The 26017-nt window shown below is 54.8% G+C and overlaps 1 protein-coding gene across 4 annotated transcripts in view; it reads right to left on the bottom strand.

Moving 5' to 3' along the window:
* RAPGEF1 (Rap guanine nucleotide exchange factor 1) overlaps positions 1–26017 on the bottom strand; it is a 162127-nt gene that overhangs the window by 5683 nt on the left and 130427 nt on the right. For 2 of the 4 annotated variants that reach the window (XM_054520744.2, XM_054520743.2), the window contains 13 exons: positions 21557–21814; positions 20578–20670; positions 18682–18770; positions 14806–14917; positions 12910–12985; positions 8694–8778; positions 6484–6576; positions 5399–5584; positions 4540–4624; positions 4334–4428; positions 2091–2169; positions 1884–1985; positions 190–287 (listed from right to left, as the gene is read on the bottom strand). In XM_054520744.2, coding sequence (XP_054376719.2) covers positions 190–287; positions 1884–1985; positions 2091–2169; positions 4334–4428; positions 4540–4624; positions 5399–5584; positions 6484–6576; positions 8694–8778; positions 12910–12985; positions 14806–14917; positions 18682–18770; positions 20578–20670; positions 21557–21814 — 1451 coding nt within the window. The remainder of the gene's footprint in view (positions 1–189; positions 288–1883; positions 1986–2090; positions 2170–4333; positions 4429–4539; positions 4625–5398; positions 5585–6483; positions 6577–8693; positions 8779–12909; positions 12986–14805; positions 14918–18681; positions 18771–20577; positions 20671–21556; positions 21815–26017) is intronic. The other 2 variants (XM_024252194.3, XM_054520746.2) reach the window with 1 other exon arrangement.

Consider the following 26017-nt stretch of genomic DNA (forward strand, 5'->3'; position numbering starts at 1 on the left):
TATTATATATATGTATTATATATTATGTATTATAACTGTATTACAAGAACCTTAAGTAAAACCGAAGTACAAATGTCTCCGTTAGAAACCCCTAAATTAGGATTTCTCTGCTGGAGCCTGACAGATCTTCCCCAGAGCAATGGAGGCAAACCCAGGCAGGGCTGGGGGCCTGGAGGAGCTGCTACTCACAGGTACGGGATGCACGGCGGTTCCACCTCCGAGAGGGCGGCCCGGTAGGCTCGGAAGGAGGACGAGCTGTCGATCAGTGTGCAGTACTCGGCCAGGCCCTGGCAGGACAGGACAGGACAGGACAGGGGTGAGCGAGTGCTGGGGCAATGCTGGGGCAGAGCCCTGGTCCTCCTCACTAACTGGAGGGTCAACCACCCTCTGCCCAACTCCACAGGTCCCACTACGCACAAACACCCAGCCAGGTGTGGGTCCTGGCCCTGGCCAGCAGGGATTCTGTCCTTTTCAACGAGTGTCAGCCCAACCCCTGGTCACAGGGGGACTTCAGGCCGTTTTGTGGAGAAACACCCCACAGTACTCATTGTGTCTGGGCAGCCAGCGCTTGCGTGTGTACAACGTCCCGGAAGATGGGCTCCTGCCTGGCCCTGCTTGGCGGTGCAGCCAGAGGAGCTTTCCAGGCACACACTGAGTAGCGTCACTCCTGACTTGGAGCTGCCTTTGCTCTGCCCTGTACTCAGGGAGGACCAACTAGAGATAGCATGTGACCTCGCCCTCCCCAGGGCTGGGCAGCTTCTCTCCTGCAGGGGCGGGGGGCTCCCGCCTAGGAGACTCAGCCAGCCCTGCCCTGCTCAGAAGGCCCCTCTCCTGCCTCCTCTCCTGTTAGGTGCCTCTCCCTCAAGTGCTGCCTCCTTAGAACCCCCCATGCAGAGAGGCCGTGTGAATTTCCCACCTCTCCCCATACACTAGCTTACAACCATCCCTGAACATGGGCTTGAACAAGAAGACCCTGGGTGGCCTGGCTGACACCCGGGTCTCTGACATGACCCCTGGGTGGCCTGGGTCACACTCGGGTTTCTGACACGACCCCCAGGTGGCCTGGCTGACCCTTGGGTCCCTGACCTGACCTCTGGGTGGTCTGGTCACACTCAGGTCCCTGACACAATCCCTGGGTGGCCTGGCTGAACTTGGGTCCCTGACATGACCCCTGGGTGGCCTGGCTGACACTCAAAGCCATGGGTTTTGCCCCCATTTGCAATATTATTTCCCGACACAGGATAAAGGTCCAACTCCTCACCAGGCTCCTGAGGCTCTCATGACCTAGAACTGGTCCCCTTCTCCCAGGATGTGGTCCCCTGGCCTCCTCCTGTCCCTGGAGGTGCCGACCCCCACCTGCTCCTGGCTGTGCACTCCTTTGTCCCCTTTGATTCTCCTCCCTTCCCAGGAAACTCCTCCTCCTCTACAGATGGTGGCATGAGTGACACTTCCTCGGGGCTGGCCCACCTGCCCACCCTTCTTCTTTTAGTGCTTATCTAGCAGAAACTCATCCAACATCATGGTGGGCTGTTCACAGTGCGTCCCCAGCACCTACCACAGCGCCCAGCCCGAAGCAGACCCTTCAGAAGAACGGGCTGAGGGCGGGCGGGGGCGGGGGAGGCGGGAACCCAGGGATGGGCCTGCTGGATGGCAGCAGAACACCAGGATGTGAGCACCCCAGAACCAACCTCGAAGCTCCCAGGGGCCAGAGACAGGAAGATGGGAGGGCAGCTGTTCTGGCCACACAGCATGTCAGTGGCAGAGCAGGGTCCTAGGCCCAGCGTTTGCTCCAGTGGGAGCACTTTCTGCCACAGCTGGTCGCCTGAGGGCTGGGCGGCCCCCCTTACCAGCCACCCTCCCACCCACGCCCCAAAGCCACTCACCTCTGAAGTCTGCTTCTGCCACTCCAGCCTGCGGATGGGCGCCGAGTCCAGGGCAGAGAGGATGGCCAAGTAGGAGTTGAAGTTATTCAGCTTCCGCAAGTGCTGCCAAGAGAGGGGAGGTGCCGTGAGGCAGGAGGGCAGGTGGGTCCCGGGCTCCCAGAGCAAGGACTGATGATGGGGGCCTGGGGAGGACTTGGCCACCATTACCTTCATGATCTTGATGAACTTCAAGAGCAGCCGTTCCCTGTCCTGGGCCTTTTCCTGTAACATGATTATGGACCGGACCCTGCATGGACCAAGGGAAAAAGAAACAGCTGAGTTGACAGGTCCCTGCAGGCCCCAGGGGTCCTGGTGGAGACAGGACCTGTACGACCCCCATGCCAGTGGCCACGAGCCCACCCCTACTGAGTACCTGCAGCCTGCCCCAGGCATAGACCTAGTTTCTGCTCTCCAGGAACTCATAACATCCTGGGACAGAGGCACAAGGGAATCTGGTCGCAATAAATCTGGTGACCATAAGGAAATCTGGTGAAGGCCCAAAGGGGGCTTCGAATCTGCAGGCGGAGCATGGGAGGATGAAAGCAGAGGCTTTCCTGACAAGCATGAACCCCAAGTACCAGGGGGCTGGGCAAGTTCCTTGTGTGGTGCAGGACTGGCTCGGGGACACCCGCTAGCATGTGAGGTAAGAGGTCACCTTTGGCAGCCACGAGGGAAGGAAACTCTCAGAACCTTAGTAGCAACCAAAGCCGAGACCAAAGCCAAAGGCCAGTCTCATCTGTGCGATAAATGCAGCAGGGATGTCACCCTGGCCTCAATTTCCTGTGGTTCACAGGGGCCACTACCAGGGTCACTTGGAGGAGGTGCCGCACTTTGCGCTGCTGGTTCTTCCTTTTTTTTTTTTTTATTTAAGAGACAGGGTCTTGATCTGTCACCCAGTGCTGTGAGTATATCTCACTGTAGTCTTGAACTCCTGGCCTCAACTGATCCTTCTGCCCCAGCTTCCCGAGTAGCTGGGACTATAGGTGTCCACCACTGCACCTGGCTAATTTTAATTTTTTGTAGAGAAGGGGGGGTCTCTCTATGTTGTCCAGGCTGGTCTCGAACTCCTGCGATCAAGTGATCCTCCTGCCTCGGCCTCCCAAAGTCCTGGGATTATAGATGTTAGCCACTGCACTTGCACCTCTGTGCAGCCAGGCCCTGTGGAGTGTACCCCTGAGCTTCCTGTACCCAGCCAGAGGCTGGTGTCAGAAGCCAGGCTTGGGGCCTTGTGTGCAGCTTCCATCTGCCTTAGAAACCACATCCTGTTGGGCAAAACCCTACGCTGGACTGCCACAGCTAAACATGCTTTCCCCAGGACGGAGTGCTTCTGTGGGGAGGAAGGTAGGCAAAGGGGAGACGATCTCTGGGCCTTTAAAACACATCAGACATTCTCCTGGAGGCAACAGGGGGTGGGTGGGGGTGGCACAGCTGCTGAGCTCTAGGGGGTCCTGCCTGATGCTGAGCTGCTATGGGGGCTTTGTCGCTTCTTGAAGAGACAAGAGCTCTGGTTTATAAACACACTACTGGGATTCATTTTGCTTTAAGAATTAAAGACTAGGCCAGGAGCGGTGGCTCATGCCTGTAATCCCAGCACTTTGGGAGGCTGAGGTGGGTGGATCACGAGGTCAGGAGATTGAGACCATCCTGGCTAACACGGTGAAACCCTGTCTCTACTAAAAATACAAAAAATTAGCCGGGCGTGGTGGCAGGCACCTGTAATCTCAGCTACTCTGGAGGCTGAGGCAGGAGAATGGCATGAACCCGGGAGCCAGAGCTTGAGGGGAGCCGGAGCTTGCAGTGAGCCGAGATTGCGCCACTGCACTCTAGCCTGGGTGACAGAGTGAGACTCCGTCTCAAACACACACACACACACACACACACACACACAGAGCAAGACTCCGTCTCCAACATACACACACACACACGTACCTGCAGAGCGAGACTCCGTCTCAAACACACACACACACACACACACACTACACACACACAAAAGAATTAAAGACTAAATGCAAACATTAATGTTATAGAGCCCACTCCTTTGCTAACTGTTCTGTCAGGCAGAGTCAGTGTGAGCGTCAGCTTGAGATCGCCTGGCAGTGATCAGGCCAAGAGGGCAAACTTGATGCCCTTCCCAACATCACCTATAGCAGACATTGCTCCTCGACCCTGGCACTCTTCCCTGCTGAGCCTCCTCGACCAGGTGGCCACTTCCAGCAAGCCCTGTCCTGTCCCTGCCCCTGTCCTCTGCCTGCCATTCATGGTCAGTGCTCACGGGGCCCCCCAGGAGCTTAGCGGAATGAAAGAGGCAGCTCTTTCTCCTACCATTCAGGCTCCCTGCAAAGGAAAACATAGAGCCCACCCAGACGTGCCACCACCCAGAGCAATAGGGCTTGGTGCTGGGCCCCTCTTACCAGTAGGACATGTTGTTGAAGTGCTCCGTGAACTGGGTCAAGTTGGGGCTCTTCTCCTCATTCTGCTCTTTTGCCCAAAGCAAAACCTCAGGAATCTACAAAAGGAAAGAAGGAAGATGGAGGTGGAGCCCCAGCTTTCCCGTGATGGGGGTTTCTCTCATTCAGGGATAACCAGCATGGCTCCCCCTGGCAGGAGCAGCCTGTACCTCTATTTTATAGAAGAGCTCAGCATCCAGCAGCGTTAGCTGCTCCGCTATCTCATGGCTGTGAAAGTCGTGCAAGGTCCCCGGCCTGGAAGAGAGAGGTGTGAGAAGAGCCGTCAGGGGTGGGGAGGGCGGTGGGGAGGGCTGAGCAGGCCCGGGCTGCAGGCATCAGAGCAGGAGAGCCTCTCTGCCTAGCAGGAGTGCGGAGGCTACGGGGCGGGGAAGCCACAAAAGGCTCCCTAGGGCCCTATTGGCCTCCTGCCTCTCTCTGGGATGACACTGTCTGCCTTTCTCTCCTGCTTCTGCTGGGTGTGTCCAGCAGCTTCTGGAATCAGGAGCCTGAGTCTCCCTTGTGAGCTCATGGACAGTTGAGATGCCAAGAAGGATTGCTCATGGCTGGAGCCCACTTCCAGGTGGCCAGCAAGAACAGAGACGGTGCCAAAGAAACGAAGGCTATGCGCTCACTGGAAGGAGCCCACTACTCAACAGACATGTATAGCTGCAAATGACACTCACCGTCGGTGTCGAGGGGACGGGCCACAGACTAGCATCAACCACTGCCATGTTCGTGCTGGGACAACCCAGAACTGACCACAGCCCAGGGTGTGTGCACTCCTGCCCTGTCCTATGAAGCCCCATGCCCTTCTGCCCACTTCCTGGTCACAAAGGGATCACCACCCAATATGTGCCTCCTGGAGAAGAGGCCCAGCTCCCAGGGATCCACGGGGTTGTTCCTGAGGCACCTCATCAAAGGGCCTGTGCAGAACCAGGATGGGGCTGTGGGGCTGGCAGGGAGGGGGGGTAAACTGAGAAAGGCACGGCTCCTGGGGAAGAGGCAGGGCTGGAGAGGTGGGCTTCTCACCTGGCTGCTACCCCCCGGGCCGCCAGGGGCTGGCTGGAGGTGGCACACCTGAGTAGCTTCTTCTGGTCCACTTTGTCCAGGATGTTCTTCCGGAGCACACGAGCCAGGCTCAGCTCCCCGTTGCACACCAGGCGGAAGACCAGTTCCATCAGCAGCTTCAGGATCTCTTCTGTCAACTCCACCAGGCTGAAGGACCAAAGAGCACAAGGTGAGGAGCAGGAACGCAAGGCCCAGGCAGAGTCTGTCTTTGCCTTGAGACACACAAAGGGCACGGGGATGTGACCGGCACAGAGCTGGCTGGGAAACTTCTCATGGAAAGAGAGCAGGAGACGTGAGCCTGGGATGGCTGCCTGCGTTCTTGGAAGTGTCGGGATGTTCACAAGCACCTGCCACACACTCAGCAGCCATCTGCTGGCGGTGGACAAGCGCCAGCGACTGTGCTAGGGCCTGGGCTGCAGGGACAAGTCCCACATGAATCCTGCCCTGGAGAGCTACTGCTCCCATTGGGCAATGAGACACCAAGACTTCCCGGCCTCTCAGACTAGATGATCCCCAACTTGCCCTGCTGAGCACTGTCCATGCGTGGCCATTTCCCAGCCGCACAGCCACTTACAATGGTTGTCTCCCCCAGCAGAAGGAAGGCAGTCCACCTGATGGAGATTTGTTAGCGGAACAGATATGGCAAGTGCCATGCCGTCAGATGGCCAGCCATGGAAATGCTGAGGAGCGAGGGAGAGGCGGCCTCTCCCATTCCAGCCTCCACACAGCCTCCACCATGGCTGGCGGCTGAGAGCACAGCCTGCTGAAGACTGGACCTAACATACCCATGGGAGCAGGTGCGTGGGGTGGGTTCTCTCCTGAGGGTCCAGGAGGGACCTCATGAGGAAATCCAGGGCCTGGGCGCAGGGTGGAGAGATACCTCACCCACCTCACCCTGGTCTATCGGGGACAGGCCATTCTCTCAAAGGACCAAGATAAAGCAGGCAAGAGCCAGCTCTGCCCAGAGTCGGTGGGCAGGAGAAGCAGGTGGAATGGAGCCTTTGCCTCCCCACTGGCCCCCAGGACCCCAAGGGTGAAGCACTCACCACAGCTCATCCACCACCCGTACCAGCACGAAGAACGTGTTCTTGCTGACGCGCTTCTTGAATGTGTCGGCAAAGGGAGAGAATTTCTCGTATGTGGAGAACGGGTTAAAGAAATAGCCATGTGGCTGGCTGGGGGCGGTGGAGTGGAAGACTGCCTCCTGGTGACCACTCGCTGAGTGCTCACAGTGTGCCCATCTCCCTGCCTGTAAAGCACTGGCATCCAGAAACGAGGGCATGGGGACTAGCGCAGTGGAACAATTGCAAAGCCAGGATTTGAGCACAGGCGTCTGACCCCAGGGATGCCCCCAGCTGCTGCCCTCTCCTCCCTGCCACGCCATCTCCGCTGCACTGTCCAGACCCGCCTTTCTATCGGGTTCACCCCGAGGTGCCCGTGAGATTACAGACATGTAGAGAGTGCCTTGCTGAACCTTAGGCAGAGAACGGTGGGCCCAAACCAAACACCCTCAAAACCCCAGGTCCCTGGGCAGGTGTGTAGGCCAGAAGTATCTCCCTCCAGTCTTTCTGTGAGTTTCCATCCTGAGGCTGCCTCCCTGGGCTCTACAGGGGAGCTCTCGCCTCCATGACACCGGGCCGGGTCTCTTTTCCCAGAGCGGCAGCATGCTCCACATTGGCTCCCTGTCTCCAGGACAGCACTTCAAGCACCCGACCAGCTCTGGCTCATGCCCTGAGGTCGGGCTCTGCTTTGCGGTCAGGGTTTCCTGCCCGGCTGTTGTGCTCGCCATCGACTCCCCAGACCACTCTGACACCCTCCTGCCCGCTCTCTAGTCATCCACGACCTTCCAAGTCATGGGGCTCAGGATAGAGCAACGTACCAGGGACAGTGGCTTGGCCCACAGCACAGGGGTCGCCAGCCAACCAGGCCCAGACCTTGATGCTGCAATATTTCCATGATGGCTGAGCCAGGCAGAGGCTGAGAGCCTGGGCGCAGGCAGCAGTGGGGCAAGTGGCGTGTGGCTGCTCTCCCACCAAGCAGCCACATGGGTCAGGTCCTGCACGTCTCTGGGCCTCGGTTTCCTCAATTACATAATAGGAAGTTATAGACCAGTGGTCCCATGTATAATATGGTAATTTTATTCACACCCACACACACGTATTAAAAAATGGTCACAGAGCTAGGTGAAAGCACACGTGTAAAGCACATCTCGCCTGACCAGCAAGTCCTCGACACGTGTGAGTGACAGCCATTCGCTGAGTCAGGCCTGTGGGCAGGCGCTCTGAGTGACAGAACTTGCCGGGGACCCGAGGCTCCGCCAGTGAAAGATGTCCACGTCTGTCTTGATAGATCAGGGATTCTAAAGGTCAACACGAGGGGAGAACGGGAGGCCAGGAGGTCTGCAGGAGGTCCTGAGTGGAGCAGTGAAGGCTCAGGGCACACAGGAAGGAGCGGGGGTGCAGGAGGACTCAGGACTTCCTACCCCAGGTGGTGGTGGCTGCCCAGCAGATGGCAGCCGTGGACTATGTGCAAAGAGGTGGCTGAGGAGCAGCTGACCCAGGCTGCCCTCCTGGAGCAGCAGCTGCAGGTCAGCCTCTTAGGGTGGGCAGGTTCGGACTTGAAGAGGCAACGGGTCACACAAGCGGGTCCTTCCAAGCCCCCGGGGTCCTCCTCAGCCACTACTGCAGAGGGTGACATTTACTGAGGGTGGGCCCGTGGGGTAGATCTGGGGACAGGAGCCCATTCCAGTTGTGGATGTGGCAGTCACAGGGTCTGCTCCGGGGAAGGTGACTGTGCTGACCCCTGAGCTGTCTATTTGGGTCTTGGTATCCTTCGTGCCCAACGCCCTGGGGCTCAGCTCTGAGAAGCTGCCGGAGCCGACCATGGGGGTATCTCAGGGGCGTCTGCAGGACCGGCACACTTACCCCCTCCCAGTCTGGGGCATGTCTGATTCTTTTTTAGAATCATCCAATGACCACAACTGCCACCAGACACACATTCCCAGACTATGTTCCAGCCTCTTCACATCATTTCACTCGGCCCTTTTAGAGATGAGGAGCTTGCCTGAGCTCAAAGCTGGAATGCAGGAGGGTAGAGGTGGGAACCTTGGTCCATGGGGCTCCTGTGTCCCCACTTCAATCACACTGCCACCCAACATGCTGCTCAGCTTCCCCCATGAGGGCTGAGGGGCAAGAGGGCCCCTCTCTCTCCAAAATGCCCACGGTGCAGGGGCCGTGGGTCAGGGAGGAAAGGATATCTGTACTGCAGCTTCTTGATGAGCTCCTCTGGGGAGATGAAGGTCCTGTAGGTGGTCAGGAACGCCTCGCAGTACAACACCAAATCTAGAGGGAAAAGCAATGCAAGCTGCTTGTCTGGGCGCAGAGTGCTGGGGGTGGGAGCCAGGGTGGATTTGAGTCCTTGCTCTGAGAGAGGCAGGGGAGACGGCACGGGGAGTGGGATGGGCGAGGGAGCCGAGGGCCTGAGAACCCACTCTGGTGCCTCCACCTGCATGTCCCAGAGAATTCACACGTCCTCTCTGTCCATCTCTCAAAGGAAATGGCAGATCAGAGAGGGGAAACAGGAAAGGGTTTTATCTCATGGGCACTTTCTACCGATGAGGGTGCTGCCTGGAGAACCGTGCTGTGGGAGCTGAGGCCAACTCTGGTCCCAGCGGAAAAGGGCACTTAGGCTGATGAGTGATGCCTGCCCTAGGCATCAAAAGCCAGCGACATGCCTGTTCCAGGTAGGAGCCAGCCCTGGATTAGACTCTGAGGGGCTCTGCCTGTCTAAGGCTTGATGCTTCAGAGGGTCTCAGCCATCACGGGCACAAAGAAAATCATCTGTTCAAACTTGCCAGCAGGATCCTGAAACGAAATCCGAAGCTTTTATTTTTAAATTTTTATTATTATTATTATTTTTGAGACAGGTCTCACTCTATCGCTCAGGCTGGAGTGCAGTGGTGCGATCTTGGTTCACTGCAACCTCTGCCTCCTGGGTTCAAGTGATTCTCCTGCCTCAAGCCTCCCGAGTAGCTGGGACCACAGGCATGCACCACCACGCCTGGCTGATTTTAGTAGAGACAAGGTTTCACCACGTTGGCCAGGCTAGTCTCAAACTCTTGGCCTCAAGTGATTCACCCAGCTTGGCCTCCTAAAGTGCTGGGATTACAGGCGTGAGCCACCGCGCCTGGTCAGTACTTTTAGATGGTAGGGTCCAATCACAAAAATCCGGGGAAATTCCACGTTTTGGGTCCTAAGGGATAGGCTGAAGAGGCATGGCCTGGGCCGGGTACCAAGGAGGGGCATGGTGCCAGCCACTGGGCAGGTGTGGGCTGGCAGCTCCAGCCTACCCCTCACCTCTCCATGCCTGCCTCCTCTTAGAGGGGGCTGGTAACAGTCAGGGACCCCCAGACTTTCCAGAATTACAACAGCCCTATTTATTTGCTGTGTGACACCTTCTCAACTGTGCTGTCTCTGATATTACAGAAAAAAGTGGAATTTTAAAATGTAGGACACTGCCTGAGCCAACAGGCGGCCAGACTCACTCCCTGTAGCCACCCCCCATGCCTGCTGAGGTGTGAGGCCCAAGGAGGCTCCGCAGCTGTGCTCCTCACTGTGAGGCTGGGTGCAAACACGCACTGCTTAATTCTTGTGCTCTGGACATAGACCACCCGCTCCCACCTTCTCACTCATTCCCGAGCTGCTGGGTAGAGGAACCTCGAGGAACCCACATCTCCAGCTGAGTCATGCTGGTTTGGTTCCTGCCCCCACCCTTGCTCCATCCCCTCCTGCATCAAAGAAGAGAGGAAAACCCACACCTGCTCTTGCACTGGGGGCTGCGTGGGGTGGGGACGGCAGGTGAGGGAGGCTCCGGGCTGGGAATCACAGCAGGGCCCATCTGCACCGTGCTCAGGCTCATTCCTCGGCCCCCACACCCACCCAGTTCACTGTCAAGCTTGGATTTTTGTTTGAAGAGTTTGGGGAAGGAAGCAGAGATGGCACCAGCATAGACCCATACCTACTTCTGGAAGGATGGGCCCAAGTCAACTGGCCTTTGCAGGTGCATCATTGACGGTAGCCCTGACAACTTCGTGGGACTCGCTGGTGAGCACTGGGCCATGCCCTGAACATATGCCACATCCTTCAATGCCCAGAGCAATCCCACAAGGACAGAGAGTCCTGTTACTCCACCGAGAGAGGAGGAGCCCAGGCATGAGGCCACACCACCCGCAAGCAATGTGGCCGGGTTGGCGCCCATGTCTGCCCAATTCCAGAGCCCTCCCCCATCTGCTGTGCCCTGGATTATGGCAGATGGGACAGCGCCTGGCTTCTGGGATGGGCAGTGCTGTGCCACCCCTCTAGTGATCACAGGACTCTCGGTGCAGCCCTGAGCACTCTGTGCGCCCTGGCTCACCTGGTCTTTGTGACAGCCCTAAAAGGCCCCAAAATTGTCCCTCATTTTCCTCCTAAGGAATCGGAAGCTCCGGGGCTAAGTGACAGGCCTGGCACACAGTTGCCGAGGGATAGACAGGATCTAAGCTGAGGCCTGAGGCCAAGGCTGACCTGACCTTCTCCCATGCAGGTCCTGACATCTGAGAGCAGAGCCGCGCAACCACAAAGCACCCCCACACGGCCTCTCCCTGCCAAGCCCTGCTCGGCAGGCTGGGCTCCATGGGCCTGAGCCACGGGGCTCCCGGCTGCTCATGCTGCTGGTGCAGTTTCTGGCTTGCAGGATGCACCTGCCCAAAGAGCTTGCTTTGTTACCTGCCACAAGGTGCTTCACCCTCCCAGTGGAGCCATGGCTTCTGCCTCAGTAATACTTCTTACGTAAAACTGGTTCTGGGGAGCCTCCAACCTTTCTGCTAGTAAAATCAGGCAAAGCTCCCACTGGCACGGAGCGTCCTCTCAGCAGGTCCAGCCAGCAAAAGTCAGAAGCCTCTTGGCTGTCCTGTCTCGGGGACCCCTCCAGCCTTGGCCACAGCTGGCTGTACCCGACAGGACAGTGGAGTTCACCCTTTGGAGCCGAGGTCTGAAGCCAGCTCCCATTTCAGCCCCTCGCTGTGGACAAAAAGGAAATGAAAATAGCTCCTATGCCCGGCTGAGGATGGAGCCCCCTGTGTCAGGCAGGGAGGAGGATTCACTGCAGAGAAGCCAAGCAAGGGCTGTGCTCGGCGCTCGGGATGCTGTTGATCACGCCCCCAGCACCGCTGACATGCGGGGCAGGTTTCACACTCCCTCACGTAATCCACACAACAACAGGCACCGTTCACCCCTTCAACAAGTGGAGTGGGCTCAGGCTGAGAAGGCTGGGGACTGCCCAGGGGCCCTCTGAGCCTGTCATGGCACAGCTGGGGCTAGGATGCAGCATCGCCAGGTCTGGGCCCTGCCCTGTTCAGAACAAACAAAGGGTGAGGGAACAGTGAAGGTGAGGGTGGAACAGTGGCTGTGGTGAGTTTGTGGGAGCCATCTCTTCTTTTTTCTCTAATTTTCTGCAATGTAAATATGTTTTAGTACTACTTCCATAATTCAGAAATTCCCCGAGTCACTCTGGGTCACATGTTTTGGAAAACGTGCTGAGGAAACACAGGGACAGAGTCCTTTACAGAAATGAAACAGGTTGGGCTAGGATTTCAAGGTGGGGGTGTTTTCATTCCCTCCACAATTTACTTCACCATTGCTCTGACATCATCTTTTAAATCATTTTTTTAAATGTAAAAAGAGAAGCAGTGTGTGGAGAGACTGGCCGGCCGGGTGGTGCTGGCCCCTTGAGGGCAGGCAGTGAAGGGTGCTGCGGCCGTGCCCCATCAGGTCACTGGCACCTCCTTTCCAGAACATGACCGGGAATGACAGCTCTTTTGCTAGCAGAGTCCACCCAACAGGACGTCTTAGGGATTAGGGGATGGTCCCTGCTTTTCCAGCCCTCTCAATCAGCACACTGAATGCGTGGTGGGGTGCGGCAGCTGTGTGCTGTGAAACTGAGGCCACTGCTACAGAACTGAAGGTTCCTGGACAGAACAAACTTTCAAGAATTTCCTCATGCAGTATGTGAGTGAAGTCCAGTCTAATGGTTTGGAACAATAGAGTGACTCAGCAGTCAGGAAAGGAATCAAAAGGTACCTGCATGTTATCTTAAGTTTAGTACTACTGGGTGACATGCCATCACTCAAGGCGCTGTCTGTGGCGCGCTTACTATGCGCTGAGCCCCTCAAGGACCCTGGAGGCCCTGGGGTCACTACCTTGTACCAGTGGAGGACAGATGCCACGCACGCCGGGAGTTGAGCATGATCTACTTGTCTTCCAAGGTGGGCTCTCCCTGCTCTGACTCAGGCGCACCAGGACTGCTGATCAGACCTGCTCAGGGCTGGCTGCCAGGAGGGGACAGGACAGTGGGGGAGGCTGAGTCGCACCCAGGGCAGGACCAGCCCCAATCTAGTGAGCTCAGACACAAAGGCCGCTGCGGTGAGGGCACCCTACCTTTCCTGTCAGTCTCAGTAGCATGGACCAATAAGATGTCCCCAGATCCTCCGCGGACGTCCGGCCCGTCATCACCCTGTAATGAACACAGCCAAGGAAGGTATGAGGCAGAGTATGCCCTTCAGAGAATCAGTTTAGGAAGAAACAGGCAGGAATGAGATGACAAAGAAAATGCACTGCAGGGACCCCAAGTCCCCTCTCCTTCTGTGCTCCTCGGCCCAGGAGCAGTGTGGCTGCGCTGCAATGCCAGGGGCGCCCTCCAGACTCACCTTGTGCTTGGTGACAGGCACAAACTGGACTGTGTCTGGGAGCTGGATGGCCTGGGAGCTGCCCTGGCACCAAGGCACCAGGGCATGTCACTGTTTTGAGCACACAACTTGGGCCAGGGGACACAGCATCTTCCATCCTTCCCTGCTCACCAAACCACAAGTCAGAGGCGAGGTAGGACCCCCTGGGGGCAAGACAGTCCCCAGCCTTGCCCAGGATGCCTGTGGGGGCAGCAGGACTATTTCTAAGCATGTTCATGTTCCCCAAAACTGCAGCAAGCTGCCCTACATCTAAATCCATCTCCCCACGTGGAAGTAGAAGTTACTTGCATTGGCACAGGTTCTTCCATGGGGCCCTTCCTTAGAGGAGAGCAAAGCATTACAGACAGAGATATTCAATGACTTCTGACGCTGTACACCTGCCACCAACCCACCTGCCTGTTAAGAAGTAAGTCTTGCTTCCATGTGGGCAAACAGAGGCCACCCAGCGTAGAGCCAAAAAGAGCTGTGACTAGGGCCAGGAACGGAGGTCCAGGACAAACCCCCAGGCCTGTTTCTGGCCCTGGCCCTCAGTACTCCATGCTTTGTAACGCTGGAGGGACGGAACCAGCCCTCTCAGCTGCGGTACACACTCCGGGACTCGCCCACCTTTTTATTTTTAGGCTTTGGTATTTTACCTCCTGACTCCAGAGGCCTGAGATTGTCTTGGGTTTACCTCTAGGAGTAGGAACTATGCCTTTGACCTGATTTTAGGGAACAAATTTATGGCAAGGATCTCTGCAGAGGAGCCCAGCTGTGTGAGTACCCCACCAGCCCTGCCTGCGTGTGACAGCCCAAGGCGCAGACACATTCCTGGGCTGCTCCCTGCCATGGCCAGAGCCAGCGCATCCTTGCCTGGGAGTGCGCAAAGGGCAGTATCTGCCCTTTTGTCCATGTGTCATCAAATTGAAGCCCCAAAACAGTTTCCTCCTGGTGCGGGCCAAGGCTGCTTTATGAAGCTGTTCCTTTGTACTTCTAGCACTGCACGGCAGGAGGGAGAGGCAGGGCACTCTCTGTCCTATTTCCTCTCCACTGTCACAGGTTTGGGCCCTGTTTTCGCCAACGAGGTTCTGCAGGCAAGGCACAGGACCAGGGAATCCAGTGTCCAGGCCTGAATTTTCTTTTCTTTTAGAGATGGGTCTTGCTATGTTGCCCAGGCTGGTCTCGAACTCCTGGACTCAAGCCATCCCCCTGCCTCTGTCTCCCAGACTGAAGCTACAGTGGGGCTATTTTTTCAACAACAGAAAAAGTTTCCCATTAGTGAGGGCTGACCACACGCAGGCTGTGTGCAGAGCATTTACAGGGGTTCCATCTCCACACCCTCAGGAGTTCTGGCATCTTTAGCTAGAGAGGCTGCAGAACTTGACCTGTGTAAGATCACTTTCTATAAGCATCAGAAGGAGACAGCACACTTCCCCTGGAGTCTACCCCTCCAGAGCCCACAGCCCAGAGGCTCACCAGGTACATTGAAAGACTTGGTCTCTAAGCCTCCTAGGGTTGTTCTGCTTATGACAAGATCACATTCTCCTCCACCCCACCTGCTCTCCTCTGTGGGGCCAGGCTGTAAAGTCCCAGCCCCGGAAGTCCTCACCTCCTGCTTGAGCGTCAGCCTGGACATAATTTCGTTGTGGTCGATGAGGGACAGCTCGTCCACTTCCTCCTCTGACTGAGCCGACTCCAGAGCATCTGGTGACTTTGGGGCCCTGTGGGGAGAAGTGGTTTGTGTTGCAAGTGTCAAACCGGCTCAGCTCCCAATGCCTGGAGGCCAAGGCAATGCCGGTGTGCACGGCTCGAAACCGCTCCCTGAACATGCCTGCCCTGATGGCAGCTACGTCACTATGGACTAGATCCTCAGCTCTGCTACTGACTGGCTGTGTGGCCATAGGACAGTCGCTGCTGCCTCTGGATGTCCCATCTGTACACGGAAGTGATTCCGCTGGGAAAATGAAAAGGTTCCATTAAGCTGTTTGAGTGATGGTCTCAGCCACTCCCTGCCAAGGCCCACCGCACAGTCAGCATTTAGGGAGAGGAGGAGCAAAGGGGCAAGCAGAATGGGAGAGAAAGCCGCATTGCTCTTGAGGCTACTCCCCAAGTCTTCTCCAAGGACTGACTTGCCACGGGACCCTTTGCTTGGCATTAAGAAAGAGCTGTGAATCAAGCAGACATAGCCTCTTGTCCCTGAGGGTTCAGTCGAGCAGGAGACAGAATTTATTTACTTGTTTGTTTCTCTTTTTTTTTTTTTTGAGACGGAGTCTCGCTCTGTCGCCCAGGCTGGAGTGCAGTGGCGCAATCTTGGCTCATCACAACCTCTACCTCCTGGGTTCAAGTGATTCTCCTGCCTCAGCCTCCTGAGTAGCTGGGATTACAGGCACATGCCACTACGTCCTGCTAATTTTTGTATTTTTAGTAGAGACAGGGTTTCACCATGTTGGTCAGGCTGGTCTCGAACTCCTGACCTCGTGATCTGCCCACTTTGGCCTCCCAAAGTGCTGGGATTATAGGTGTGACCCACCGTGCCCGGCCATTTATTTATTTTTTTTTTTGAGACAGGGTCTCCCTCTGTAGCCCAGGCTGGAGTGCAGTGGTGCGATCTTGGCTCACTGCAGCCCTTAACCTCCTGGGCTCAAGCCATCCTCCCACCTTAGTCTCCCAAGTAGCGAGGACTACAGGCACAAGCCACCATGCCTGGATAATTTTGTTCATTGTAGGGATGAGGTCTCACTATGTTGCTCAGGCTGGTCTTGATCTCCTGACTCATGTGATTCTCCTGCTTTGGCCTCTCAAAGTGTTAAGATTATAGGCATGAGCCACCGCGCCCAGTCTTTTTTTTTTTTTTTTTTTTTTGAGACAGAATTTTAAAACAAGTGGTCACGGTAGCACAGAGAAAAGGGAAGCCCAGAAGGGTACCATGAGCACAACCAGGGGGTCTGGCCTCATCTAAAGGTTGGGAGGCTTCTGGAATGGGATGGGTGAGCCGAGGCTTGCAGCACTGAGCCTAAGTTGCCAGCTGAAGGATGGGAGAGAACATTTCCCACAAAGGGGAAGGTGGGACGGCCGGGGGTGTCCAAGATGAGTCTCTCAGCTTAGGGTGTTCTGGTGAGACTGGAAGCTGAGCCTACAGATATGCCTGGCTTTCCCCTGGCATTTTCTTTCATGTTTCTCTGTTTTATTCTGGCCCGTCTTGTGGTCATAGGTCACATTTCAACACCAGGTATCTGAGATGTAAAAATATGTGACTTTAGGCCAGAAGTGGTGGCTCACGCCTGTAATTCTAGCACTTTGGGAGGCCGAGGCGGGTAGATCACTTGAAGTCAGGAGTTCAAGACCAGCCTGGCCAACATGGTGAAACCCTGTCTCTACTAAAAATACAAAAACTAGCTGGGCGTGGTGGTGCTCACCTGTAACCCAGCTACTTGGAGACTGAGGCAGGAGAATCACTTGAACCCAGGAGGTGGAGGTTGCAGTGAGCTGAGATCACACCACTGCACTCCAGCCTAGGTGACAGAGTGAGACTCTGTCTCAGGGAAAAAAAAAAAGTGCCTTCAGTAAAAGAATATGGATGGGTCAGAGTGGGCCCTGCCCAGTCTCGAGAAGATCCCTGCTCCATATCTCGTCAATGTTCAGCCTGTGGTTTGGCCTTGATGGAGGGACAACATCCCATAATTATTTCTGAGCAGTCAAAGTGTTCATCCTTCTCTTTCACAAGAACCATCTGGAACTCTGAAGACGATACTTTGGGGTCCAGTGAAGCTGATGGCACACCCACGAGCTGCATTTGCTTGGCCCACACACTCTGCCCCAGGTATTAACTTAGAAACCACACCATTCCTGGCTTCACACCTGGGGAAACCTCAGGCTGGGCAGACAAGTCAGAGAGCACAAGAGTGGCCAGGAGGCAGGCTGGGCAGGTGGCCCTCTTCAACAGGTCCCTATGCAATGCTTTCTCATTTCTTTTTCTTTCTTTTGCTATTTTTATTAACTGCCTCTTCAACCATTCATGCTGAGCCCTGATAATGACAAGTGGGCACTCCCTTGCTCTAAGGTCACCAAAGACCCCAGAGGTGGCTAAAACTTGACCTAAGGAGGGAGGAAAAGCTTGAACACGTGGAACATTTCATAGAGAAGGGGAAGTCAATGTGAAGTTGCAGGTGGGAGTGCCCATTTGCAGATCCTACACATCATATTTCACAGGTGCATACTGGGGAAATTTACTACATATTTCTACACTTGGTCAGGTTTGGTTTGTGCTAATATTGAAAAATGTGGCCAGGCATGGTGGCTCACGCCTGTAATCCCAGCACTTTGGGAGGCTGGGGCAGGTGGATCATGAGGTCAGGAGATTGAGACCATCCTGGCTAACATGGTGAAACCCCGTCTCTACTAAAAATACAAAATAAATAAATAAATAAATAAATAAAAAATTAGCTGGGCATGGTGGCACGTCTGTAGTCCCAGCTACTCGGGAGGCTGAGGCAGGAGAATCGCTTGAGCCCGGGAGGCGGAAGTTGCAGTGAGCCGAGATCATGCCACTGCACTCTAGCCTGGGTGACAGAGCGAGACTCCGTCTCAAAAAAAAAAAAAAAAAAAAAAAAAAAAAAAAAAAAGTTATAAGACATTAAAGAGCTGTAACGACTAAATGCAATGAACAGCTCCTGATCTTGGCTGCAAAAAATTAAGATATACAAGACATTTTTGTTAGCAACACCACATGCACACATGTCTAGAAATGTCCCTGATAACAAGTTTGTAGGTGGAGGGGGTGTCTTTTACACTTCCTATCAACTTGAAAGAGGCCAAGACCAAGGAAGGTTGGCCTGGGATTTGAAAAAGAAAACAGAAGGCTATCGTGGGTAATTTGTAAGGTAGATAATATAGGTGCAAACAATCAAGAAGTAATGGCAAACTACATGTGAAGGCCTTTGCAGGGTGGGGTTATTAGTGATTTTTCTTGCTTTCTTGCAGTTTTCTATGCTTTTCAACAGTTTCTATCCTGAGCTTGTATTATGTGAGAATCAGAAAAAAAGGAAGAGGGCCAGGTACAGTGGCTCATGCCTGTAAGCCCAGCACTTCGGGAGGCTGATGTGGGAGGATCGCTTGACGCCAGGAGTTGGTGACCATCCTAGGCAACACAGCGAGACCTCGTCTCTACAAAAAACTAAAACAATCAGCTGGGCGTGGTACTGCGTGCCTGTAGTCCCAGCTATCTGGGAGGCTGAGGTGGGAGGATCGCTTGAGCCTGGGAGTTCAAGGTTACAGTGAGTGGCAATTGTGCCACTGCACTCCAGTCTGGGTAACAGATCAATACCCTGTCTCTAAAAAACAAGAAAAGGAAATAAGGAAAGAAGGAAGAGTTTCAACTTGAAATACCCTCAGGCCTAGGGGCCAGCCGGGAGGGGCCGCTCAGGTAGGCCTCATGAGTGGGCACACTGCTCTCGGGGGACCCAGCTCCTCTGGGTCCGCTTCCTACCTCTCATTGCCGTCTCTGCCGTCCTTCCCAGGGACGCCGCTGACCGCTGAGGGATCTCTGGGATGTCCGTCTTTCCCAGCCGGTGGCTCCTGGAAAGAGAAGTGGGTGCTGAGTTCTGGACAGGGGCCCTCTGCGGGGCTGCTCTGTCTTCCCAGCATTCCTGCCTGCAAGTGGCTGTGGAGTGCAAGTTCCTATGGAGCAATCTCAGATGTGAACAAATTAACGATGAATGCCATTAATCACAGGAAACACAAGCCCTCGAGACTAGCATTTGGTCTTTGGAGAAAGTGAAAGGTGCCACTATTTGTAACATCTGTAAGCTGCCAACCTAGGCAAAGCCACCTGAACCACCTCCTCAAAGAAGACTGTCATAGCCACTCCCCCCAAGCACAGCCAGGCACTGGGCTCTAGGCTGTGCCCGCTTCTCATTTGACTTCGTCAGTGAGCTAACACCATCATCCCCACTCCATGCATAGAAACAGAGGCCAGAAGTCAAGGACCCTGCTCAAGACCACACAGCTCATAAACAGCAGAGCTTGGATTTGAACCCAGGGCTATCTACCTGCAAAGCCTGTGCCCTTAACCACTGGGCCCTGCTGTCATGAACCAAACTCTGCTGATTTAAAGAAGTCCTCAGGGCTGCAGTGCTCAACCGGGTTCAGTCCCCAAAGGGCCAGCTCTCAGGCCCTGGGGTGCCAGTCCCCTCTTCCTCCGGCAGACTCGCTTCCTCCTGGGTCCCTGGGCTGGCCCTACTCAGTGACAACATGGCCCTCCAACATCCCTGGTCTGCTGCCAAGCCTGATGGAGAACTGGGGCAGGACAAATACAGAAAGAGTGCTTCAAGGCAAGGAGCCCGTGAGCCCTGGAAGCGTCACAGTGGAGGGAGAGACCCACGCAAAGCTGGCCTCTGCCTGCGCATGGACTTCACCATGGGGAGGTTGAGCCGGCGGGTGCCAGATGCACAGGTCAGCAGAGGAGACAGCCCCCACGGACAGGGTCAAATCCCACTGGAGTGAACACTCTTCAATGTTCTACACCTGCTAATGTCTGAAACAGGGCTGGCTCTGGGTGGGCCTCTGAAGCCCTGTGGGGATCCTGCTGAGAGAACCACCTGAATGGGTGTGACCAAGCTCTTCATGGGTGGGGCCCCACCCTGGGGTGGATCACTGGGAGTCTTCCAGCCCTCATGGGCCTCCCTTCAAGGAACTTGTCCCACCTGGGCTCATGGGGGGAGCAATTTCTGAAGCTTTTGAACTTGCTCATGTTTGGCTGAAGCAAAATGTGGAAAGTGGATTGCTCAATAGAACTGCTGTACCGCGACGGTCGGGAGCTGGGGCAGCAGCGTCACGAGGGTGCTGATGTCGGGTACCTTGTGGCTCCCTCAGGAGGGGGTGTGCATAGTCATGGCAGGGGCTACGGGCCAGACTCACCCACTTCCTCAGAAGCAGTTAGTGTTGCAGCAATGGGACATGCTGGAGAGGGAGATGAAGGTCTGAAAGGCCCTATGGGGAGAAGAGTCCCTCCCTCTGCATGAGGGACAGAAGATGAAGCCAACAACAGAAGATAAGGGAGGAAAGAACCCCACAGAGAACACCGGATACACAGCCGGGGCCCGTGCCATGCTGGTCCCAGAGATTTCTAGAAGACCCATCTGGCCAGGCTCTGAGGAGTGCCACACGCACTGAAGCAGGAGCAAAGGGCAGACCTCCACCTGGAAGCCACGTCCTCTCCGAAGGGCCGAGCTGGCTCCCAGCAGCCTGCAGGAGCCCAGTCTGCTGGTGACTAGGAGGGGGCTCAGCCCAACAGAAGCAGGTGCGGGGGAAGCAGCCTCGGGAGGGCAGGGCCCAAGCCCCGCCAGGCCAGGCCACATGCAGGAGGCCGCCCGAGGTTACTTACTCCTCGAGAGGGAGCCAGCTCCTCGCTGCTCTGGCCAGAGGAATACAGATTGACATATTCACCCTCACCAGCTTCCTCACTGGCGTTTTCACTCTGGGGGAGACAGGACGAGAGGAAAGACACATGGGCCAGGCCCTCCAGCCAGCCCTCACAGCTGGCCAGAGGACGCCACGGCCTGCACTCTGGTCTCCCCAGGTGCAGAGAGCAAAGCTGCTTTTGCCACCTCTTGCCTCTGCGCTAGAGGGGACCCAAGTCTCCTGCTGCTGCTTCTTCAATGGTGTCCGGGGCTAAATCATCCTGGAGAGATGGCCCCACTGTAGTGGAGACGGCAGGGGTACCCAGTGTGGCGGGAAACGATTATGGAGGGAGAGAAGCAACACATCAAGACAATCCCACATACTGGGGAGTGGGGTCCGCTGCCTGCGCTTCCTCTGCCCCATATACTTGTCTGCTCCAATCTGCAAGGCAGCATTTCTCTGAGTTGGACGAAGCGCTACAGGTACTTTAACAGGCTAGAAACCAGGCTTCTGTCATCGGCACCACATGCAACCGGACAGATACTTGTCCTGAATCTGTCACCTCCACACTTGCAAAGGGGTTTGTACCTTTCCCTAAAAACAGACAAGTAAATGGAAAGCTAGTAGCATTTTGTATCTTATGCGTCTGATAACTTCCTCTCTAAATGGCCACTAATCCATTTATGGAAAATCAGATTCCTAGTTTGATAGAACTTTGTAGAGAAGAGTCAGTTCTGTTCTGGAAACACACGGGCTCCCATTGCACCTTGTGACCCTCAGTAGCTGTCAGCTCAGCCATGCTGCCAGCAGGTGCGCGCTGGTAGCCCCCAACTGCTAGTAAAGGGGGGGCAGTGTCTTTCAGGAACAGTGAAACTGCTTTTTAAAAAACGTGCAGCCCCATGTGCAGGGGTGTGTGTGTGTGTGTGTGTGTGTGTGTGTGTGTGTGCGCGCTGAGTTCTCACCGAGTCAGTGAAAGAGGTTTCGGAAGGAAGGCAGACAGTATTCCCATGAAAGCTGCTCTCCTGAGAAGCCGAGAGAGGCCCGTCCACGGTGCTGGGAGGTGGACCGGCCATGGTTGGCACGGCTAAGTCAGAGCTCTGAGACTGGTGGGCAGGTGGGAAATGTGGAGAGGAAGAGGAGGTAGGCGGAAGGAAAGGCGGAACGGAAGCTTGGTGGTGAGGCACGAAATCCTGGGAGTAGGACCTAAACACAGACTTATACTACAGAATCCAGGTGGAGAACAAACAAAAACGAGAATATGGGAAGGAAACAGAAAAGAGAAAAAGTAATTAGATTGGCAGTAGCTGAGCAGTGACAGGCTGTTCACGGTAACTTAGTCTAACAGGGGCCACCAATCACGCCAAGCAACCCCCAGTCCTCAGGCCACTGTGATACCCACACCCAGCACCTCCTCCCTTGAGAAGGGCCCTGAGACTGGAGAGTGAACAGCGCTGTCCTCAGGGCTGTCTAAACAGCATGACACAGTGGCTCGAGTGGCCACATGCTCCGCTGGGACAGAAAATAAAACCGGCGTGGCCCATCGCTGTCTTGCCTGCTCAGGAACCTCATGGCCAAATTCAATGTCATTGTAATTACTCATTTTGAATTTCTGGATGAATCTCTCAGGTTTTATTCCTGAAGAGTCAAACACTGCAACTTTTAAACATTGAAATCCACCTTGAATGCTTTTGGAAAGGAGCGGCACAAACCTTAAGCGTGGCTGGCAAGCTGCACTATGGAAATGCTAACGATGTCTGAGTCCATTTCTCTTCCTACCCCATTTGTTTTTTTTTTTTTTTTTTAACAAATGAAGTAGGCTGGGCATGGTGACTCACACCTGCAGTCTCAGCACTTTGGGAGGCTGAGGCAGGTGGACTGCTTGAGCCCAGGAGTTTGAGGCCAGCCTGGGCAACATGGCAAAACTCTATCTCTATAAAAAATACAAAAATGAGCTGGGGGTGGTGGTGAGTGCCTGTAGTTCTAGCTGCTCTGGAGGCTGAGATGGGAGGATCACTTGAGCCCAGGAGGCAGAGGTTGCAGTGTGGCAAGATCGAGTCACTGCACTACAGGCTGGGTGACAAAGCAAGGCCCTGTCTCAAATAAAAACAAATGTGATCTTACAACAGCTTTGATGCCACCTTGTAGCCACAAGGCTATACTCCCCCAGATGCTCATCAGAGAGGAAAGACACTATGCTGAGAAGTGACAGCAAATCCCATGGCTTCTGGGGTCCAGTGAGCACCCCAGGCTGGGGCTCTGCTGCTGAAGGAGGGAAAGAGGGGTTCCAGGACCACTGGTCAGCTGCCACCACGTGGAGAGAACCTAATGATGTGATGTCATCGTGTCCTACAAAGGCCTGCCACCATGCTGCTACCATCATGGGGAGCTGAGAGAGCGCTGTGGGGGTGGCCACGTCCAAAGTCCTTGAAGATATGGGTGAATGAATGAGTCACAAAATTAAACAAAACAAAGACCTTGCCGGGCTCACTGGCCCACTACAGAGGCCAGGACGTGAGGAAAGTCAAGCCCAGTGCAAATGTGCGTGCCACTCGCTCCAACATTCTCTGTGTTTGCTGTGGCTGGGGATTTTCAGAATCCATGGAAAAGAGGAAGAAGAGGAAGAAAGATGAAGTTTTAAACTAACAAGAGGTCAAAGCCACTCGTCCTTAAGTAGTTTTTTGTTTTCTCTTTTGAGACAGGGTCTCACTCTGTCACCCAGGCTCACTGCAGCCTCGACCTCCTGGGCTTAAGCAATCCTCTCACCTCGGGCTCCTGAGTAGCTGGGACCACAGGTGCATGTCACCACACCCGGCTCACTTTTTGATTTTTTTGTAGAAACAGGGTCTTTCTATGTTGCCCAGGCTGGTCTTGAACTCCTGAGCTCAAATGATCTGCCCGCCACAGTCTCCCAAAGTGCTAGGGTTACAGGGATCAGCCACCATGCCTGGCCCTTAAGCAGTTTGGCAAAGCTACCCTTTAACCTGTACAAAGAGCTACTATAACTCGAGGGACAACGCAACCCTCTCATTTCCACCTGTGTGTATAGCTGCAGCCCCTTCCTGGCTGCACTGACCAGAGTTTCAAGCTCCTCCCTCATCTCACTCCTGTGATCTCACACCAGATCCATGACATCTGCCCTAAGCACTCACTACCACTTACACATCTGCTTTCCCATCTAACCTACAAACTCAAGGCCAACCCTACGCCATGCTCAAATAAATCAGTGGAAGAGTCATACATGTGACCAGCACTGAACACTCAGGTACCTGTACAAGTGAAGTTCCCTTCATATTCTTCTTTCAGGAGCTCGGGGGGCAGACACCCTGCTTGGTACACCCTGGCTTGCCGCCCTCACCTATGCCCTCACAGCAGGCTCCACGCAACACTTCACCGTTTCACAGCAATTACCCAGGACGGTGCTGCAGGCCTGGGAGCTCACTCTAGGCCTTCCTGGGATGGCAGTGGGGTGAAGGGCTTGGCTTTCTGGGTTTTCCATCAATCTCTGGAGGATGCCTGCACACAGCAAGCCTCCCTCACTGGCTGGAAAGGTCCACAGAGAAGACAGCGAGCGGGATGCACTGGCTGAGGGTGGGACAGTGTGCTGCTGGGGGGCTGCCTTCAGGGAACCCTTGCATGACTGTTTCAGGGAGTGGCTCAATCTTTTGCAGCCCCAATTCTCAGATCTGCCAGATGTTCATCCCCAATGCCCAGACGCTGCCACGAGATTTGCTAAACAGATCCCCCTCACCTTGCCTTGCTGCCGCCTAGTTTAAGGAGTCATGTTCCGCGCCAACTCCTTCTGGAGTCTTGAAATAGCCTCATTGGCGCCCCTGTGTAAAGTCACTTTGTGCTTCCATGTGCCCTGCAATAACTGAGCACCTGATTTACACATACACAAATGGCTTTTGTGTCATCACGAAATGTACCAAGTTGGAGAAGTGTCTTCCTAACCAATCACATGGTGTGTTTAGCCGGTTTTAATTCAACAAGGTGAGGGGCAGACTCCCACAGCGTGGTGCCTCTTCTGGGAGATGGCACAGGGCAGCTGCTGACTGCAAGGTCTCCAGTTGCCCCTCGTGGCATCTCTGCTTGTGTGCCCTAGTACAAGTGACTGAAGTTCGTGAGCCTCAGCTCAAGCTGTTCATCTTTAAAACGGGGATGAAAATAATAGCCCTTCTCCCATAAGGTTTCTGCGGACGTTCCACGAGACACAGAGCACTACATGCAAGTCCTCCACATGGTGCTGGTGTGGACGACCTCTCGGCCAGCAGCAGCTGTCCTCTCCTGCCCTCCAAACAATCCAGGAACTGCCCTAAATAACAGCACTGGGGCATTCGGTAGGGGCTTAATACATATTTGCTGATATGTATTTTAGTAGGCACCTAATACATAGTCTAGGCACTGTATTAATTAAGGTGTCTAGAATATTGCCTGACTCACAGCAGTGTCTGAGTTTTGAGTGTGGATGGGTAAGAGACAAACTTCACCCACTGCATGGGTTCAGGTCCAGACACTGGGGAGGGGGGCTCGAGGAAACGACCAGGGGTGTGGGCTGCCAAGGAGGGGGCAGCTACCAAGGAGAAAGCAAGGAGGGTCGGCCTCTCTTGGACAAAGGGGCCTGGCCTGCTCTGCCCCTGCTTGTGCAGCTGTGAGCTCACGTTCTGGTATTCAAGCTATGCAGTCGTGCTGGGACAAGAGCCAAACTGGAAAGGTACCTTCAAGGGGCAGGGAGACACAGGGAAAACCTTCTGATCACCATGAAGCCCTTGCTGTGCCCCTTGGGCTCTGCAGATGCCAGGAGCTGCATCAGGGCTCATGGTCACACCATTTACAACAGGCCCCCATCTCTACCGATTTCCCAGAGCAATACTTCCAGCCCCTTATGATCACACTTATCCACAGGGGCAGGGAGAAAGGCAGGGCGGGCCATTCCACAGAAACGCCGCCTCATCACAGCCTGGAGTTTATTTTAGGATCTGGCTCGTGCCCGGCTTTGCTTCTGACGAGCTGCTGCTCTCTGTGCAGCAGGAACTTTTATTTATAGCCAGAATAAGACTGTTTGGGCTGAGGATTTTAGAATGGGAAGGGCTGCCTGTCTGAGACTTGCAAACTTCTGTAGAAGATCTAGGGGTGCCAGTTAGGAGAGGGGTGCCTGGCCCCCAATGTCAGCCCTGGTCACATAGCCAGTTGAAACACAGCAGGGACTGCCTCATGAGGACGAGAACAACTACTCCTACCTCATGCTTCCTGCTAGGCAGATGAAGCGTTGCATGGATCATCTCAATTAACCTACACACAGTGCCTTACTGTTCTCATTACTGATGAAAATACTGAGGCTGGGAGGGGAGACCATGTGCCTAATAACACAGCCGGCAAGAGGTGGCGTGGGGATGGCTGATATCACAATCAGTTCGTGTTTTCTG

This window comes from Pongo abelii, chromosome 13, assembly GCF_028885655.2.
Source record: "Pongo abelii isolate AG06213 chromosome 13, NHGRI_mPonAbe1-v2.0_pri, whole genome shotgun sequence".
Lineage (NCBI taxonomy): Eukaryota > Metazoa > Chordata > Mammalia > Primates > Hominidae > Pongo > Pongo abelii.